This window comes from Centruroides vittatus, unplaced genomic scaffold (assembly GCF_030686945.1).
Source record: "Centruroides vittatus isolate TY-2023 unplaced genomic scaffold, ASM3068694v2 contig_221, whole genome shotgun sequence".
NCBI lineage: Eukaryota > Metazoa > Arthropoda > Arachnida > Scorpiones > Buthidae > Centruroides > Centruroides vittatus.
This window is the reverse complement of record NW_027121377.1, coordinates 1,178,324-1,195,636: the sequence shown is the minus strand read 5'-3', so window position 1 is coordinate 1,195,636 and position 17,313 is coordinate 1,178,324. Positions and strand designations below refer to the sequence as shown.

General features: G+C 36.2%; 1 protein-coding gene across 2 annotated transcripts; it reads left to right on the top strand.

Annotated features, from left to right (window-relative positions):
• The first annotated feature begins 943 nt into the window (after window positions 1-943).
• LOC136970854 (rho GTPase-activating protein 45-like) lies at window positions 944-15,828 on the top strand. 2 transcript variants are annotated; one of them, XM_067265345.1, is made up of 22 exons: window positions 944-1,234; window positions 5,836-6,046; window positions 8,095-8,235; window positions 8,307-8,382; window positions 10,100-10,157; window positions 10,229-10,286; window positions 10,688-10,819; window positions 11,350-11,414; window positions 11,484-11,594; window positions 11,664-11,744; window positions 11,816-12,052; window positions 12,122-12,238; window positions 12,305-12,444; window positions 12,510-12,720; window positions 12,792-12,980; window positions 13,051-13,188; window positions 14,351-14,407; window positions 14,490-14,614; window positions 14,691-14,771; window positions 14,840-14,976; window positions 15,047-15,188; window positions 15,259-15,828. In XM_067265345.1, the coding sequence occupies exons 1-22, from the start codon at window positions 1,154-1,156 to the stop codon at window positions 15,611-15,613; spliced, it is 2,943 nt and encodes a 980-aa protein (XP_067121446.1). In that variant the 5' UTR covers window positions 944-1,153; the 3' UTR covers window positions 15,614-15,828. The 2 variants fall into 2 exon arrangements, with proteins under 2 accessions (XP_067121446.1, XP_067121445.1); XM_067265344.1 differs by having other exon boundaries at window positions 15,044-15,188.
• Window positions 15,829-17,313: the final 1,485 nt, after the last annotated feature.

The window sequence follows — 17,313 nt, the reverse complement described above, 5'->3', positions numbered from 1 at the left end:
TAAATAGATAGGCCACGGCATTGCCTTGTGATTGTGGTAAATTACCTGAATAAATGGACATACAGTACATTGTTGTAGTTATGGTAAATTCTCTAAATAAAATGGCCATAGAAATGGTTGTAAATCTACTTTAATAAAACAATCACAGCATTAATTGTTGTGAATATGGTAAATTTACTAGCAAAAACGTATTGCTGTGGCACTTTACCTTTTTTTCTGTTGTAAATAGAAAGGCCAGGTGTTGTGGTTGTGTTGTGTATCCTTTCCGTTTGTGGTAAATTTACCTTAATAAAAGGGCAACAAGATCACATTTCTGTGTGGTGATTCTTTGTGGTTATAGTAAATTACATAAATAAAAGCAAACAGCGTAAATATATCGAAAAATACGCATGTTAGAACGGAATTTCTCGAACAAGTGCCACACGAGAACCTCTGTAAAGCAATTGTGACTAACCTCAATCAACCATCACAAACACTGTCATTATTATAAAATTTTGATCAAGTTCAATTTTATTATATTTTAAGATTTAAAAAAAAGACCTCACTTTTTAGCTGTTTAAGATAAGCAAAACAGTAAAAGAACATATCGCCTTGCAGATTTTTATGCATCACTTTCCAAGCGTAACACCACCTGCGAAATATCAAACAGGGAATTTTTTTCCCCTGATGATACATATTTATCTTGTAACGTAAACATCTGTTCCCTATCAGAAACAAGAAAACAACGCTGTTCATCATCGAAAAATTCCACTTTTAACAACAAATTGGCTCCAGTTAATCCAAGTCGATGGACTTATAAACAACTTTGTATAATTTACTACCGTTAATTATAATTAATTACGAGGATAATTACGAGGATAAGTAACCCCCGTTTCATGATGTAAAATTAAACTACACGCAGACTGGTCCTTCCACAGCCTCGTGTGAGTGGTGTGAAGCAGTAGTTTTTCGCTAAGACGGCGACCAATGGCGTGGGGTGTTGCTGGTGAAACCTTGTCACTCCACTAGGAGCAACACTAACCACTTTGACAAACTGGCAGACCTCTTCTGGGGGCAGGGATTGTACTTCGTCATTTTTTGGCATCGCGTTACTGGGAATTTTTCGTGTCCAGATGTAGGGTGATGGATAGTGAGTGCTCATATCGAAGGCAACATGTTTGATGTAGCTAAATCGCTCTGCTTTGTATGCAGGGTCAAGAAATGCAAATCGGAATGGAGAGGATTCTTCGAGCAGGTGGGTCCGATTCATTTGTTCTTCGTTAATAATTAACAATTAACCTTGTGCATAAATAAATTACCAACAATTAACCTTCTTCTCCACCCTTCGATGTTGTCTCCCGTATTCATCGCTGCTTAGTTTCTATATAGAAGTAGTAGAAAGACGTCAACCAGTAGGTTAGAACAGTAGAACGGTCTGTTTGATGTATACAAGAAGTAACAAAGGCCTTATATAGTTTTTCTGTGGAGTTACAAAGGCCAAACCATACAATCTATTTACCACTCCGTAAATGACTCGGAAGGGCTTGTTTATCCTCTAATTGCGTTATAGAGGCCTTCTTTTGTATGTGTAAGAAGGTGGAAAGGCAGGATAAGTTTGCATAACGAACTAGAAAGGCCTTCTAGTTATTATAGATAAGTAAAGGGACCTCATAAATATCAAAAATTACGGTTCTAATTATCAATTCTTACGGTTCATTAATTTTAAATTAGTATGAATTAATGTTAAAATTCCATCCTCAGATGTCGTCACACTCAAAAACTATTTTTAAAAAAAACTATTTTTTTGTGTGTTATAACTGTGTCATCGCGTGTTACGCTTTAACATTCGGCGCCTTTGAGATACCGACACCCGGTCACGTGACCACCGTTCAAATCTTTGCATAACGTACAGTAATTTGCATAATTCTGCGTGTCACACGAAGATCCTCGCCATCCGAGTAACAACAACTAGTGCCGGTGACGTCACAGTAATAACTTTGTTCGACGAAGTTTATCTTGTAACGGTTAACACCCCGTATGACGTATAGCGTTGTAATTAGATCGCTGTAGTTTGGTTAGCACAATGGCCCGAGTCAAGAATTTTCCTTGAACTAACCATATGGCCACAGATATCGTGTTCGTAACAGGGGGAAAAAAATGGCTGACATCCGCCTACTGCACGGTTGTGCGTGCACATGCCAACGAGACCTCCCATTAATGTCCCGCACCCGATTTCTGGTGTTATTTTATCCGGGGAATGTTTTTCGTGTCCTGTGGGGTTGCTTCACTCCCTGGACTGGCATTCGTCATTATTTACGAATGCAGAAGCCTTGCGAGAAGAGGAAAAAATGTTAGCTTCCTTTCCACCCTATTCTGTATCGAGTCTATTAGTATTACGTGATAAGCTACTCTTACTTGCAGCTCCCCACAATAGTGAATGAGCTATTCTTTACTAATACAGTATTTGCAACTCCTCACAATAGTTAATGAGCTACTCTTTCTAACACTTGCAGCTCCCCACAATAGTTAATCAGCTACACTCCCTAATACTTGCAGCAGCTCCCCACAACAGTGAATGTGCTACTCTTTACTAATACAGTATTTGCAACTCCTCACAATAGTTAATGAGCTACTCTTTCTAACACTTGCAGCAGCTCCCACAATGGTAAATGTGCTACTCTTTTCTAATACTTGCAGCTCCCCACAATAGTGAATGAGCTACTCGTTCTAATATTTACAGCTCTCCACAATAGTTAATGAGCTATTCATTCTAATATAGCTCTCTTACAAAACAATTTATAGACACATACAACAATAATACGAAAATAAAGAATATGAAATACGAACGTAACGCTTATAAGTAAATACAATTCTCTATGGTAATACGTGTTACTGGACGTAACTTAATTGGTATCACATTTCTAAACTGTTTTAAATTTTCTAGCCACATCTGTGCTAATTACTTAAAAAATACAATGAGTAACAGTGTAACGATTTTCAATGAGAATTATAACGGTTCGTGTGAATAACACATAATAACTTGGGGTGCATGATAATAAATATGCTTCTAGAGCGTTACAATGCGTACATTTACCATATATATATATGATAATTTGCTAGCAGAACTTTAAATACTCGCCTTAACCATAGTAAGTTGTGTTTATAAGGTTGCCAACTGAAATTTATAAAGGTAAATAAGATAACGATGAATATGTTCTTGTATTTAATAACCATAATCATAATCTGTGATAGCTGTATTTTTACAATATAGTGACTATAAATTCTTTTCACCATTCTACATTACCATATCTTATAGCATCGATACATTATACTTTATAATGGGATTAAGGTTTATATTGCTACCATAAACCGGTAGCTATTTATAAAATCATGGTTTATGGTAGCTATGGTAACGTTAGCCTATAATTATTATAGTAACTTACATGGTAATACAATTATATGGTATGGACATAAAGATATGGTATATAACAGTATGATCATACGGTCATACTCACCGTAGTATTACATCTTTATGGAATTCCATATACATACAGCGACATTTTATGCAGGATAGTGGTTAAGGTTATATCATAGCAAAAGAATATGCAACATAAGCACAAAATATGCAGCATAAAAGCATAAAAAATGCAATAATATTCACTATAAACGTAAAAATTCTCTGTTTTACCATAACTACAAATTCTGTCATAATCTTAATTACCATAGCGCTAGTTCGACAATAGAAGCTTTGGTAATTAAGTGTTATGCATGTATAACCACGAGACGTGGTATACGCGCGTAATAATAATTACCGTCGATAATACGTTTTTACAGTCATTTACTGCCGATGCTATCAGATATTCGCGCGCATTTTTTACGAATTTGACCTCGAAAAGTGATTTAATGGCTAACAGCGGTCGAAGACACACCCCTATGTAACGCATTCGTTAACAGAAAAAACACAGAATAAGCGATCGAACGTTAACTAACAAAATATTTGTTTAGTTACGCACGGGGGTGGTTACTTCTAGCACGTGACTAATAGAGAGCCATTTTTAGGCGTGACGACTCGGTTTTAACGCACGGTGTGACTGCACTAAAAGCGGAAGAATGGCGATTAATATGAAATAGGGAAAAGGGGAGGAGGAGGAAAAGAAAAAAAGTGAGTGTAGAGAAAGAGAAAGAAAAATTTCCTGGACGTCGACCCAACAGTTGCTAGAAGTGGAGGAGTAATTCTATCTGAGAACAGACAGATAAAAATACTCTTCCCTCCCTCACCCTAATCAACGATCCTTTCTTATTTACAAACATTCTGATGAATATTGCACGCTTCTAGTCAATAATACTGCCTCTTTCACGCTTATAGTGAATAATTCAATGCTGCCCTTTCTAAGTTTATAGCTTATAACGTTGCTGTTTATGCCGTCCTTTTCAATATTTTTGAAGATATTTTGAATAAAAGACAGCAGAATCGTTTAAAGAACGTCATTTCAAAGCATAAAATATGAATTTTTAGAGATATAAGAAATACAGTGGGTACCAAAACTCGTCACTAGGGCACTTCCCTACAAGCAGCGAGAAAGCAGATTCCTTGGCGTAGGAACACGAATTGCAGCAAAGTTCTGGGCATAACAGTAGTCACAACAGTAGAAACAGTAGTTCTTAATCTCCCACTGTTTTATGGAAACAATGGTAATGCTGCGCTGCAAAGCTTCACCCATTAAACCTGTCATTTCACAAGTACTGAAGGTGCAGCATCCTTCATGCTTATCACCTTCGGAATGGAGACTCCACATTAAGCAAATTCGTTTATGATTCTGTATAACGTTGTACAAAGAAAACCTGAGTTGTCTGCGGCGCCAAAATCGCCCCAGCGGTGAATTTTCGCAATAACTTTAATTTTTAAGGAACTGTCTTCCGCACATGCCGAAACGTCACCATTCCAGATTTGGCATGCACTTGGAGTGTGGTAAATACTCCTCTATAAGGGTTCTTTAACTACGAATCACCCTCTATCATTTGTACAAATGTACGAATCAAAGTCCACAGAATAAAGTGTTTCTTGATTATAGCATTTTGCAAACAGAAGTCAAAGAACTAGTTCTTTGACAGCGAAATACTATAAACAGCTGCGATTTGCATATTTCAAAACACAAGAACATAAACACAGAGTCAACGTTCTTACTTTTCCAACTGGATTTCTGCTATTATTATTATATTTAATACGTTTTATGCAACTATTTTAAGGAAGGAAATTCTCAGAATTGTTGATATTCTGCAACTTTTTCTACTTTGCACTCAAAACTTTTGATTATCTTCAATACTAAATTCTCGTTTCCTTGACTTACAATTGATTTAAATGTGGCTTAAAGCTTTGTCTACTTCAAAAATTTTTAGTTCCAAATTGTTTTTTTAGTTGCTATATTTTAGTGTTTTAGCCCTGTGTGTAGCAGAAACTCGACTGCAAAACACACGAAACAAATGACCTTTCTTATGGTAAACACACATTTCTTTGTCTTAAATAGCGTTTTGTTTGAAGAACTATACAGAAACACTAAGCTATGTCGTTGTTTCTTTCTTCTGCTAAGTCACACCGTGTATTATTTACGTGTTCTGTTTATAGACACACTGTCGTTTGCCTGACCTCACAGGTGTGTAGATCGAAAGGTGTATGCTCTAGACAAGGTTTTTGATCTCTACCCTCCAGCTACGTATGACGTAGATAATTCTATAAAAAGGTATTTTAGTGTCTACCGCGTGATTGCCAGACTCGCTTGACATCCGTAACCGTTTATTCGTAACACCTGTTGAGAAAGTTGATGCTCGTGACTAATTTCGCACTTCCTTTTCCCACAGCTCGGAAGGGGAAACGATGATTACGACAGCAATTGTTGCCATTACCATTATCACACGCTGTCTAGATACAGCAATTCCAGCTTCGTGACCAGCGAGGGTGACATCGATCTGGTGAAGAGCGACATGACGCACGAAAAGGAGGACATTTTGGCAGACGTGTCCCACTTAAAGTGCAATTTGGGACGGCTGATAAGTCACTATCAGAGAAATGGTAAGTTGTAACGCAAGTAACACCTGAGCCTCGTGTTTATCGTTAGTGATCGCGTAACGGGGATGAGAGACAGTTACTCAGTTATTAGTTAAGTCACGTGGTTGCTGCCCGCCTACGTGATGAAACGGCTAGACTCGGTGTCGCGTGTAAGTGACGTATCGTTAATTGGAATTTATAGCCTTAAATTGTCACGTGACTAAGTCACCATTTTCTGAAGTGGCTACTTGACAAATTACGGAATGTCAAAGAGTGCGTGAGTATTGTAACGCTGTGTGTCGTCACTTCAGATAACGTTCATAGGAATTGCCACTCCGCCAGACTTCGAGACGTCACGTTCGTCGTGCTTCAATGGAGTACGTGACTATACACCCATCGTTAGACTAAAGTCATGTGACCCTAAACTAGTTCCCTAGTTTCTTATAAGTCACATGGTATCGTGATTTTCGTGAAAGTGACTAAATTCGTGACGTACGAGAATCGCGTGTTGTTTAACTAGATTCACGCTCCTAAAAAATTACGTGGGCTTCTGTTAGTATCGATTATCCCAGTGTTCTAAGGGAATAAACTGTTGTGAGAAGTGACGTCAAAGAAGTGGTGACGTTAGCACTTTGTTTTACATTGATTCCATTCACCTCGCTGACAAAATGGGTTGCGCGCGCGCGACCAGTACAATAACCTTTTTACACCCTCCGTTGTACAGTACAATGCACTATTTATCGAACGTCGTTCGACAGGTAACAAATCACCGCGGGGGGTGGTAATTACACAGTCACTGAAGAGGAGGATTTGATAAATCGATCACGTGACCGTTTTGTTAAGTGTGTGCCAAATACACAATGCCGATATAAAAGGTCCTTTTGAGCTTTTATATTGTGGGAAAATGCGGATGTTACGTTAAATTGACGTAACACTAAACGGAGATCGAGAGCTCTCGGTCACGTGATTTAAATTACCCTAAGGTCAAGTTTGTTACTAGTCACACGCAATACAAAATACGCACAAATCGTGTGATTCGAATGAACGTGACTGAAAATTGATTTCGTTTTTTACTGTTCGTGACGTAGAGCGGATGTTACCTGATTGATTCATTTAATTACTGAATCGATACTGTTAGCTACAGTTAGTTACGCGAGTTTGACGATGTGACGTGACGATGTGAATAGATTTTCCGCTTCGTCTCGCGACAATTAAAGAAATCACGTGACTGATCAGGCTCGTCTATAGTCAAAAGTGACTTAGAAAGAGCAATTACAAAATCAGATATTGTCAATAAGATTTTTATCATTAACAATTTTAACTTGGAACGGAGAAAATCCTGTTTAATATGACAAGTGACTCCGCTAGTTTAACTAATATACACCTACAGTATGTAACGCGATTAGTTTGGTAATTACCTTATCGTATTTAATGTGACTATGAACGAAACCCTACATTTTAACTCACTTGTAATGTGACAGTATCTAAAACCGGTCCGTATATAACGTGACAATATCCCAAGCAGTCTGTATATAACGTGACAATATCCCAAGCAGTCTGTATATAACGTGACAGTATCTAAATTAGCTTTTACATAATGTGATGTGACAGTATCTAAATTAGCCCCTATATATCGTGACAGTATCTAAATTAGCCCCTATATAACGTGACAGTATCAAATTTACTAATCAAAGCGTGACACGTGTCACTTAAGTAAACTTACACACAACGTGACTGGTACCAGTACATACTAGACTACAACACGACACGTGACCGAAATAAGCCTGTTACGAAAAAGTTATAAATAAAGTGCTGCATACGAGATAAGTAACGTAGCAAACGAATCCGTAACGTTAAGGCGAGCCAATACTGCTAATGACTTAAAACAGAGCGTCACACCTAATCACAAACGTAAGTAGTAACGTCTGGAGAGGGTGCCACATATATTATACCACGTGAAATACCAGCGGACCGTTAAAGTAAAAAGCGTTACGCCGAAAAATCCTGGTAACATTGTTTTCGACAAGCAAACTGTACACGTTGTGTGACCCGTGTTTTTATTGTATTTACAGGACACGAGATGTTGCAGTCCAATGCTTTCCTTGGTGTTGCCGAAGTGATACAAATCCTACGCAGAATCACAGAAAAGTGGCCACCCTTCCAGTCACACAACTTACTCATTGCCACAGAGACCTTAGCCGAACTGTCAAAGGGTAAGTCACTTTAAATCTCCCGTAATACCTTAACGGGAATGGTTATGTTTAACTCATTCGTGACGTAACAGGTAACGGCACCAGACAACCAGACTCGAGACAATGGTTAGCTGCTCTGGAACGTTTCTCCCTAGAATTTAACAACAGGTATGTCTAGAATATTTCATAAAAAATCCCTAATTTTCCTACCATAAGTTTGAGATTGTAAAAAATGTTCCTCGCCATCTGTAGCAATGTCATGTGACTCGCCGCCATTCTCACCAATCACGAATTTCGTGAAATTTAAATCGAATTATAAGCAAGAGTCACATAACTGGACAACTCGATATACACTGTGAGTCACGTTACTAGTCAAGTCACGATTAAAGCAGCGTCACAAGTCGATCTTATCTGGTTATGTCCTTAGATACGTAACACTAATTCGAGACAAAAGTAGCTGTTTTTCAATTGTTCTGTCGAATTTTAATTAAGAATCACGATCTAAGAGTCGATTTTGTGACGCCGAGAATCGTAACATTACTCACACGAAATTTAAATAAAAAGAAATCTAGTTTAGTAAGGTTACGCTTCCAAATTTTAGCTGCAAAATTTGAAACTGTGACCTCCGCCATTAGTCACATCCTTGATTATGCCTTACTCAAGCTAACAAAACTGAGGCACGCCTGCTGTTAAGGTCGTAACTCTGGGGGGAAGGAAACGAAACTAGCCACATGATAGCTCTTCGCACTCTCAATGTACGTCACCGTCACGTGACTATACTCTGTAACTTCCTGTTATCGATTTTTACGAGCTTATTAACTCGAAAATATAAAGTATCGAGGAAGAAAATTCGAGTTGGTTAGTCAAGCTTTTCCGTTTCATTCAAAGCAGACCTGGTTAATTCACTCGACAATAGCGGAACTCGGTCCAAAAAAGCACACCCGTTGGATCACGTGACCCGGCCGAAAAATCCTCCACCTTAACGACCCACATGGGAACAAAAACAGCGATCCGTTTCCTTTTGTTCGCCCTCAACCTGTAAACAAACATTAACCCGCGCTAAACAATCGTTAAATTGGATGAAGGAGCTTTTATTGTGTTTATTTTTAACTTCACCCCTCGTTAATGAATATCTCTTTTTAATGAAATGAGCCATTTACGAAGTCTTTTTTTTTATTTTTTGGAAGGTGTGACTCTTTCCGAGAGGCTCTTAAGTACTTTTTTCTGCTTAAATTCTTACTTGTGCTCTCGCGTATAGAGGGCGCTAATTAGCCTTAAATAATGTGGCTTCGGGCGTGAAGCTTCTACGACTTTTTTAAGCGCTAAGTTTTCGAGTTTTGGGGCCTTTTCTCCTTGTAAAAACTCACACAATTACTGTTTTTTTTTAGGTTAAATTCTAAAAATAAACATTATTTAAAATACCCGTTATTGAAGATTTTTACATTGTTTCCCTGAATATCCAGTACAGGAATTAGCTCACTTTTGTGTGCGACATTACAGTAGATGAATATTAACGTTAATTTTATGCAAAAATATATTTATCGCATTAATTTGTCTATAGGTGTAACTTCTCCATACCCTACAAGAAAAGAAAATACAAGAAACCCTTATAAAATGTCACCTAAACTTCCAACTTATGGCACTTTCAAATCTCTGTTTTCACAATAAGTTTTGCCTTGTGAAAATATAGCAATTAATTTTTTTTAAAGTCATTTTCTTAAAGGAATGAGAGTGAGAATTTCTTTAAAATTCAGGTTTTTCTAACTTCAGGATATTGTAGCGAGGATAATTTTTTTATGTCTAATGATGTGTAAAATTGCATTGAATGAACTTGTATAATGACATAGAAAGTATAGAACAGGATAATCGAACATTTTTTTTTCAGGGTATCTAAATATTTTACTGAAGAGTCAACTTCACGTCCCACCCTGGTTAAGTCACAGGTATGAAATTTTCTTCAACATCCATTATCATGAAAGTCTCTTGTGTGAGGAGTATATGTTTCTTATTTCAGTCTTGCGAAAACTTTGCTCTGATGAACGAAGAGTCTGCGTTTGATCTGGACGATGGCGGTAAGAATTCTTGCTTTTGCAACTTCAAAACTCTTTTAAAAACCTTTACTTCCCTACAATATTGGGTTTTAATTTCTGTTTGGGTCTTGCACCTACCCAAAAATCGTGAGAAACTCCCTCAATAAATCCCGACACGTTGTTAGATAATAAGAGCAGAGAAAATTGCTGATAAAGACCCGGAACTTCATAGAAAACAATAAAATTTTGGGAGTTTATGACCTAAATAATGAATTAGAAGGAGAAAATTTAGTTAAATTCGGTTTACACAGCGCTGTGTGTTGTACCTGGGCGGTGAGACCAAGTGATTTTTTAGATTAAAGTCGTATAAACAAGAGTTTGAAGTTAAAAGAAGACGTGTTTAAATGTTTATATAATTACAGAATATGTTTTAACCCTTTTAGACAACCCAGACGATAAAGATATCAATTTGATGAAGCTTAAAGAAGGTGTAGACTTTGCCCTTCACCACTTAAAACTCTGGTCAAAGTACGCTAAAGACATAATCAGTTACATTGAAAGAAGGACTCAATTCGGTAAGAACAATCATCTTTTAATATTTATTTTCAGTTTTATGCATAAACAAATGCTATAATTCAAACCCCAATAAGAATAAAATGAGTTACATATGTTGTTGATTCATACGTTTAAGTATTAATTAGAATTTAAATATCATTCTGACATCACATTCGTGGAAATTTTATTTCCACTAGACAGCGCTTTTTTATATTTCTTGGATCCTTTGGATTTTATTTAACACCCTCTAGTGGAGGATAAAAGTTGCAAAATGTGACGACATGATTATGTTTCTTAATTTATTTATTTAAATAAATATTATTAAGAAATTAATCAAGAATATTTACTATTTTTAATATCAAAACGTTATATTTATTTATTCATAATATTAAATTCATTGTTAAGTCATTGACCTGAATGATAAGGGATTAGGTTTGAAAAACTCTTAAACTAAATTCTTTTCATGGATCCTTGATCTGATTCAGTGAAAGTAATTAATTAAAAAATTATGAGATATTTTAATTAATTTGTTTATTTTCTCGTCATATAGAAGTGGAGTATGCTCAACAGCTGGAAAAGTTGGCGCAGTCAGCAAAATTGGCACTCAAAGAACACGTAAGCGGCTCATGCCATAATTAATTATACTTTAATAATTTTTTTATCATAGATAATAATATTTTACAGATTTTCCTCCCGTTCCATTCGATATATTCTTCAGCAGTTCATCAAGATATCGAACACGCAGCTATACGCTTGCAGTCTGCTGGACAACTGCAAGGCCAGATTTTTATTGAGGTAAAAACATTGATAATTAATTATATTTTAATGTATATCTGTTATTTTGTTTATAAATGTGTTCAATAGCCTCTTGCAGCACAAGTTAGCGAAGTGGAAAAGGTTAGAAAGCAATTAAAAGATGTCTGGCATAGAGAGTTGAAGAAAACTGTAAGTTTGATTTTTCACATTTCAGGAATAGTCGATTCATTGTATTCCTAGATGTCGATTTTTCATTCTAGCACGAAGCAATAAATAATCTAACTAGATCAAAAGCTATGTATATCCAAAGAAATCAAGAATATTCTAGAGCCAAGTTCTTGGCACAGAAAGTGGAAAATGGTCAACTTAATGGCAAAGTCGAGAAGAAGAGAAGAGTGGAAGATGATGCTTTGCAGAAAGCCATGGAGGCAGAAACAACTTACAAAGCGTGTGTAGTTGAAGCTAACGAAAGGCAAAAAGCCTTGAACCAAGTAAAAGTGAGTACAACCAGACATTTACACGCCATTTTTGATAGTTTCAATTCGTATTAAGTATAATCTCTGCAGAGGAATCTTCTACATCAAGTAAGAGAATTGGTTTATCAATGCGATAACATAATGAGGACCCTCACTTGTAACTACTTCGAACTGCAGTTCAATACGTATTCTGATTTACCCGACCAGGTATGTTTGTTTACTGTTCATAAACAGAAGAATCACAAATTTTAAATTTTAAATTTCTTCTTGCAGATTAAGTCATTCTGCGAAAGAAGCAAAGATTATGAACTTGGTATGCAATATGCAGAATACATAAAAAAATTACCTGTGCCCGATGAGGGAACATTACGAACGAATCAGTTTGTTTTCGAGCCTTATATACCCGAGGAAAAGTACGTTAAGATCTACATGTTTAGAATTTAAAAGGCTGCTTACTATAAAATGTAATATTTTTCAGTTGTAACGATTCTCAAAACGATTCGGGTAGTTGGGAATCACATGGTCACACGTTTAAACTGAGGAGATCTTTAAGTGAAGCCGAAGACGAAACTAATCGCAATCGTTACTCGAAAGCTGCCGAAACGCATACGTTCAGAAAATTAAGAACCCCTTCAAAATGTCGTCGTTGTGAAAATTATGTGTACTTTCAGGGTGTAGAATGCAGTGAGGTAGGACCACACTCAATTTTAATGCTAAACACTGCTGCAATGCGGTTTGAAAATTGCTTAACTCTTTTCAGTGTGCGTTATCCTGTCACAAAAAGTGTTTGGAGTTTCTAGTCATTCAGTGTGGTCATAAACGGCTCCGTCCCAAAATGACGACATTTGGAGTCGATTTGACTCAACAGGCCGAAGAGACGGGTGAACCTATACCACTTCTTGTAAAAAAGTGTATCACCGAAATTGAACGAAGAGGCTACTTCAGTAAGGTATACTATTTTGATTCAATTCGGTTATAATTATATTTTGCACGATTTTCATCTTATTTGATTTTTGTAGGGCCTCTATAGAGTCTCCGGAGTCAAATCGGATGTAGAGTCTCTCTGCCAGATGTTCGAAAATGGCCCTGACTTAGTTGATTTAACTGAAGTTCCTATAAATGTTATTACTAGTGTTCTTAAACATTACTTTCGACAGGTATGTTGAACAATTTTTGCATCATATTACCAGAAAAATTGATAAACTTTAAGGCTCTGAATTTCATCATTATAATATTTTACATTAATATAATGTAAGAGGGGATAAATACTATACATGTGTACAGGTTGTATCGGGAGGAAAGATAACTACGGTAGGTGAATGTACGGGAGTGGTACCTGTACATAAAAAAGATCTATGTGAATATGTGGTTTATTAATATTAAGAAAGATACAGCAGTATGAATGTTTCACAATTTGGCACGTCAAGTATTAATGTTGCTACTGATATCAATGACAGGAAGGAATGATGATATCATAGGAAGGAGGTTCTAAAAGTGGCCACCCTATTTTTGGGCACAACGTAAATAAACTGTGTGTACTTCTTCGAAGTGAGTCCCTATCCTCTGATAACTGAGGCAGCCTGTTTTATTGGGACAATAAGTTAATCACGGGAGTTTACCTTTTCTCAGTACACTTACTTCATCATCTATCTAGCCCAGCGGTTCCCAACCTTTTTTTGACCAGGGACCACTTTGATTTCATTGTTCTTAGCAGGGACCACAAGGTTTAAGAAAAATGAACTGTGTCAATCTAAAAATAAACTTTAATCAAAACTTTTAACATAAGTAATCGTTAAACTCAAGAGTAACATGCTTCAACAGTACTATTATAATAGAAAACAAACATTTTTAGTAAAAATTAAATATCAGTTATGTATCAATGTGGGAATAATAATTTAAAATGAATAAAAGTTTTAAATCTTTCGCGGACCATATTTTAGCTCTTGCGTACCACTGGTGGTCCGCGGACAACTGGTTGGGAACCGCTGATATAGCTGCAATGCAGTTGGAGGTGTAAAAAGGATTTCGGTATCTCTGCTGACATTTGTGTCTTTTTCTCAGAAACCATTCATTTCCATTAGGAGATGATTCCTCACAGCAACAGAAAAAGCTCATGAGGTGGACCGTCGTGGAGTTTTTCTCTTGTTGTGAGGAATAAACTTCCAAAGTATTTGCCTTTCCTCTTATTACATCCTCTATATAAACTGTAGTGTTTTCTTTTGTACAAGTATTTATATTTTCCATTAATAATATTAACTGTCATAATTCGCGAGCATCATGTTTTATACATCTTTTTCAATTAATTTTTCTTATATACAGTTACCCGAACCCTTGCTAACTTATAATTTATATGCAGAGTTTATAAAAATTGCAAAGGTAGGTTTATCTATGTGATATTCATAAATCTAGTGATACATTTTATATTTAAATTTATAATAAACAAAATAAAAAAATTCAGGAAAATCCACCGAAGAAAGAAGAAGCAAACGAAGAAGTTATTCTAGATAAATTACAGAATTTAATTCAACGATTACCTCCCATTCATTATGTCACTTTGGCATTTTTAATCAATCATTTAAAAAGGTAATAATATAACCTATAAAAATTTTATAAGAAATGTATTTCATCGGTTGATCCTTAATTTTTTCATAACTTTTAGGGTTGCCAAATTATCCGAATTCAACAATATGCCATCTAGCAATCTTGGTATTGTCTTTGGACCAACGCTCATGAGAACGAGGTATGTTACATTTTCACGCGATATCGCCAGTTTTTGTTAGAATCAATCAATATTCCTTCTATCAACAGAAACGACACAAATTCCATCTCGTGTCTGATGGATACAATACATCAAACACGAGTCATCGATCTTCTAATTACGTATTCCACCGATCTCTTTGGATTGGAGAGAAATCACGAAGAACACCTGCAAAAAACTGAACAAGGTAAGCATTTTGCATCATGTTTTGACAGTTTTACACTATTCCACATTGATGTGATTTGTTTCGTCAGTAGTATGGCAAAGAGATCTTTCGGGAATATCGTGTACGATGGCTTCTCCTGACAGGAGAGGTTCTTGGTGCGTTACATCTACAAATGAGAGAGTGTTTTTCCTATCTACTATTAAAGAAGATTCGCGATATCAGTCCTTGCAAAGGTAAATTTTGTGCCCTTCTGTCATCCATTGAGTTTTATGCACCATCAACTTGACACGTTTACTTTTCCAGGCAGCCAAAACTCTCACCTTCGAATACGTACACAACATCCTATGACAGGAAGAATGCCCACGACAAAGGAAATAGAAATAACGATGCCATATATGAAAACGTGAAACCTCATACGAAATTCAGAATGCGTGATAAAATTGACTATCCTGAAGAAGAAATGCTATCTACCATATCTTTGAACTCTTGTCTTCCATATTATAATCTTTCTGAGGTTCATTTTGCTGGAATCAGGAAACCAACGGTTCCTCTTTCTATCTCATTAACAACGGAATTTTTAGAAGACCAAGAAGATTCTAAATATTCTGGAAGAAATTCGGATCCATACGAATGTGGCACCAATATTTGTATCTTTTGATTCTTGTATATAATTACGTATATCATTGACGACCGCATATAATCGGGACCACCGCCGCTCTTCTTGTACAGTTTTTCTACATTCATTTTATTTTTATGTACATACTTATAACCATAATGAATTTTATATGTTCGTTTTACATTATTCTCACAGAGAAAACAGGCAATTAATGTATATAAGCACTTTGATATTTTAGTAAATTTATACATGGTAAATTGTGTTTGAGGTTTGCAATATTAATTAAACTATACAAAGCATTTCTTGAACTTGTGTAGAAAACAACTAAATATGTATAAACCAAAAATATGTATCAACGTAAAAGTACTGACCAGACCCATTTAATTTTGATAGCAGAATGGCCGAAATGTTAGGTGTCAACCTACAGTTTTGGGCAACCGAGGATCGAATTCTGGAGAACGGCCCCAGTAGTTTTTAGGAGTTGTCTGTCCCAGATTTGTTATGCTCCACCCTTTATCACCCAGTCTCCCCGTTATGCGTCTAATGGAACTCATGATGGGTACGTTTGACAAAAAAAAAACAACCCAACATATGGGCATCTGCCGAAGGGAATGTCTCCTGGGAGGATTTTCTGGGGAAACTCTCTCATTTAAGTGTTAGATACGTTAAGAAAACCCATTGGTCTGGCGCGAATCAACGATCCAGTGTTTAGTGGTTTCATCCATTAGGCCACTAGTGGGCTCGCCATGGGTATGGAATAAGGCCCTCTTGTGTCCACAGGAAAAAACTCTATAATTTTTATACGTAATACGATTCAGTGGTATTGTTTCCCATCCTGTGCTGGTCGAACCCATTGAGGGAAAGACCTCAATGGGAAAAATCATATAAAATTTTTATCTAAATGAAATAGTCTTATCACAGCATCCCTTCTTATATTCATTGTAGTATTGAATAAATCTCCTATAGGTAATAGTCACATGAAATGGGCCATATCATTAGTTTGTTTAAATCATTACTTGCCACCTACAGACACCTGTAGGAACACTAATTTTAATACAAGCCAAACAAATTTACTGATAAATTAATTAACATCAACCTGACATGTAAATTGTATCTTGTTAATTACATTTAAAAGTACCTCTGTCGTGGCAGTATACCTTTTGAAACTGCTATCGATTTACAAATACCTCAAACAGGCGCATTTGCCAGTAATATAAGTAGTAGTAGCAACTATTAAGTAAACAGGATAAGGCAGTAAATGAGTTTCAAGTGGAAACCAAGTTATTAAAATCTAATGAGATAAGTTAAGTAGCCTGTATATAGTATACAAGCTGTAGGTAACTGTGAAGTGCCATTTAAGATTATTTATTAAAGAATAGAGCTTTGGTAAAAGAAACTTTTATGAATACAAATCAGCCTTCTGTAAGTTCTATAAATATGTTAATGATATCTGTTAATTAACACAAAGTGGTAAATTATACGCATGGAGAGCTTATTCAATTGTGATATTTATAAATTGGCTTTTATTAAAGAAAGACGGTGTATAAAAGCACAAAAATAGAATAAAAGTTACTATTTTTTTTTTAACAAATTTATATTTTAGAACGGACTGTTAGATGGCCGAGCAGTTAAGATGGCAGCCTATTACTCCGGGGAACCGGAAAACGAATCCGACAGGTTGATAAACCTCAGAATTTTTTTGGGAGGTGGTCCATCCGGAATTTATGAGACCCGTTCCTCAC

Excerpts from the sequence above, each read along its gene's own strand:
- LOC136970854 (XM_067265344.1), top strand. The coding sequence starts at position 1,154 with ATGTTTGATGTAGCTAAATCGCTCTGCTTTGTATGCAGGGTCAAGAAA. Across the intron at positions 10,820-11,349 it reads TGAAAGAAGGACTCAATTCG|AAGTGGAGTATGCTCAACAG; the intron begins GTAAGAACAATC and ends CTCGTCATATAG. Across the intron at positions 14,977-15,043 it reads CCTGCAAAAAACTGAACAAG|TAGTATGGCAAAGAGATCTT; the intron begins GTAAGCATTTTG and ends TTGTTTCGTCAG.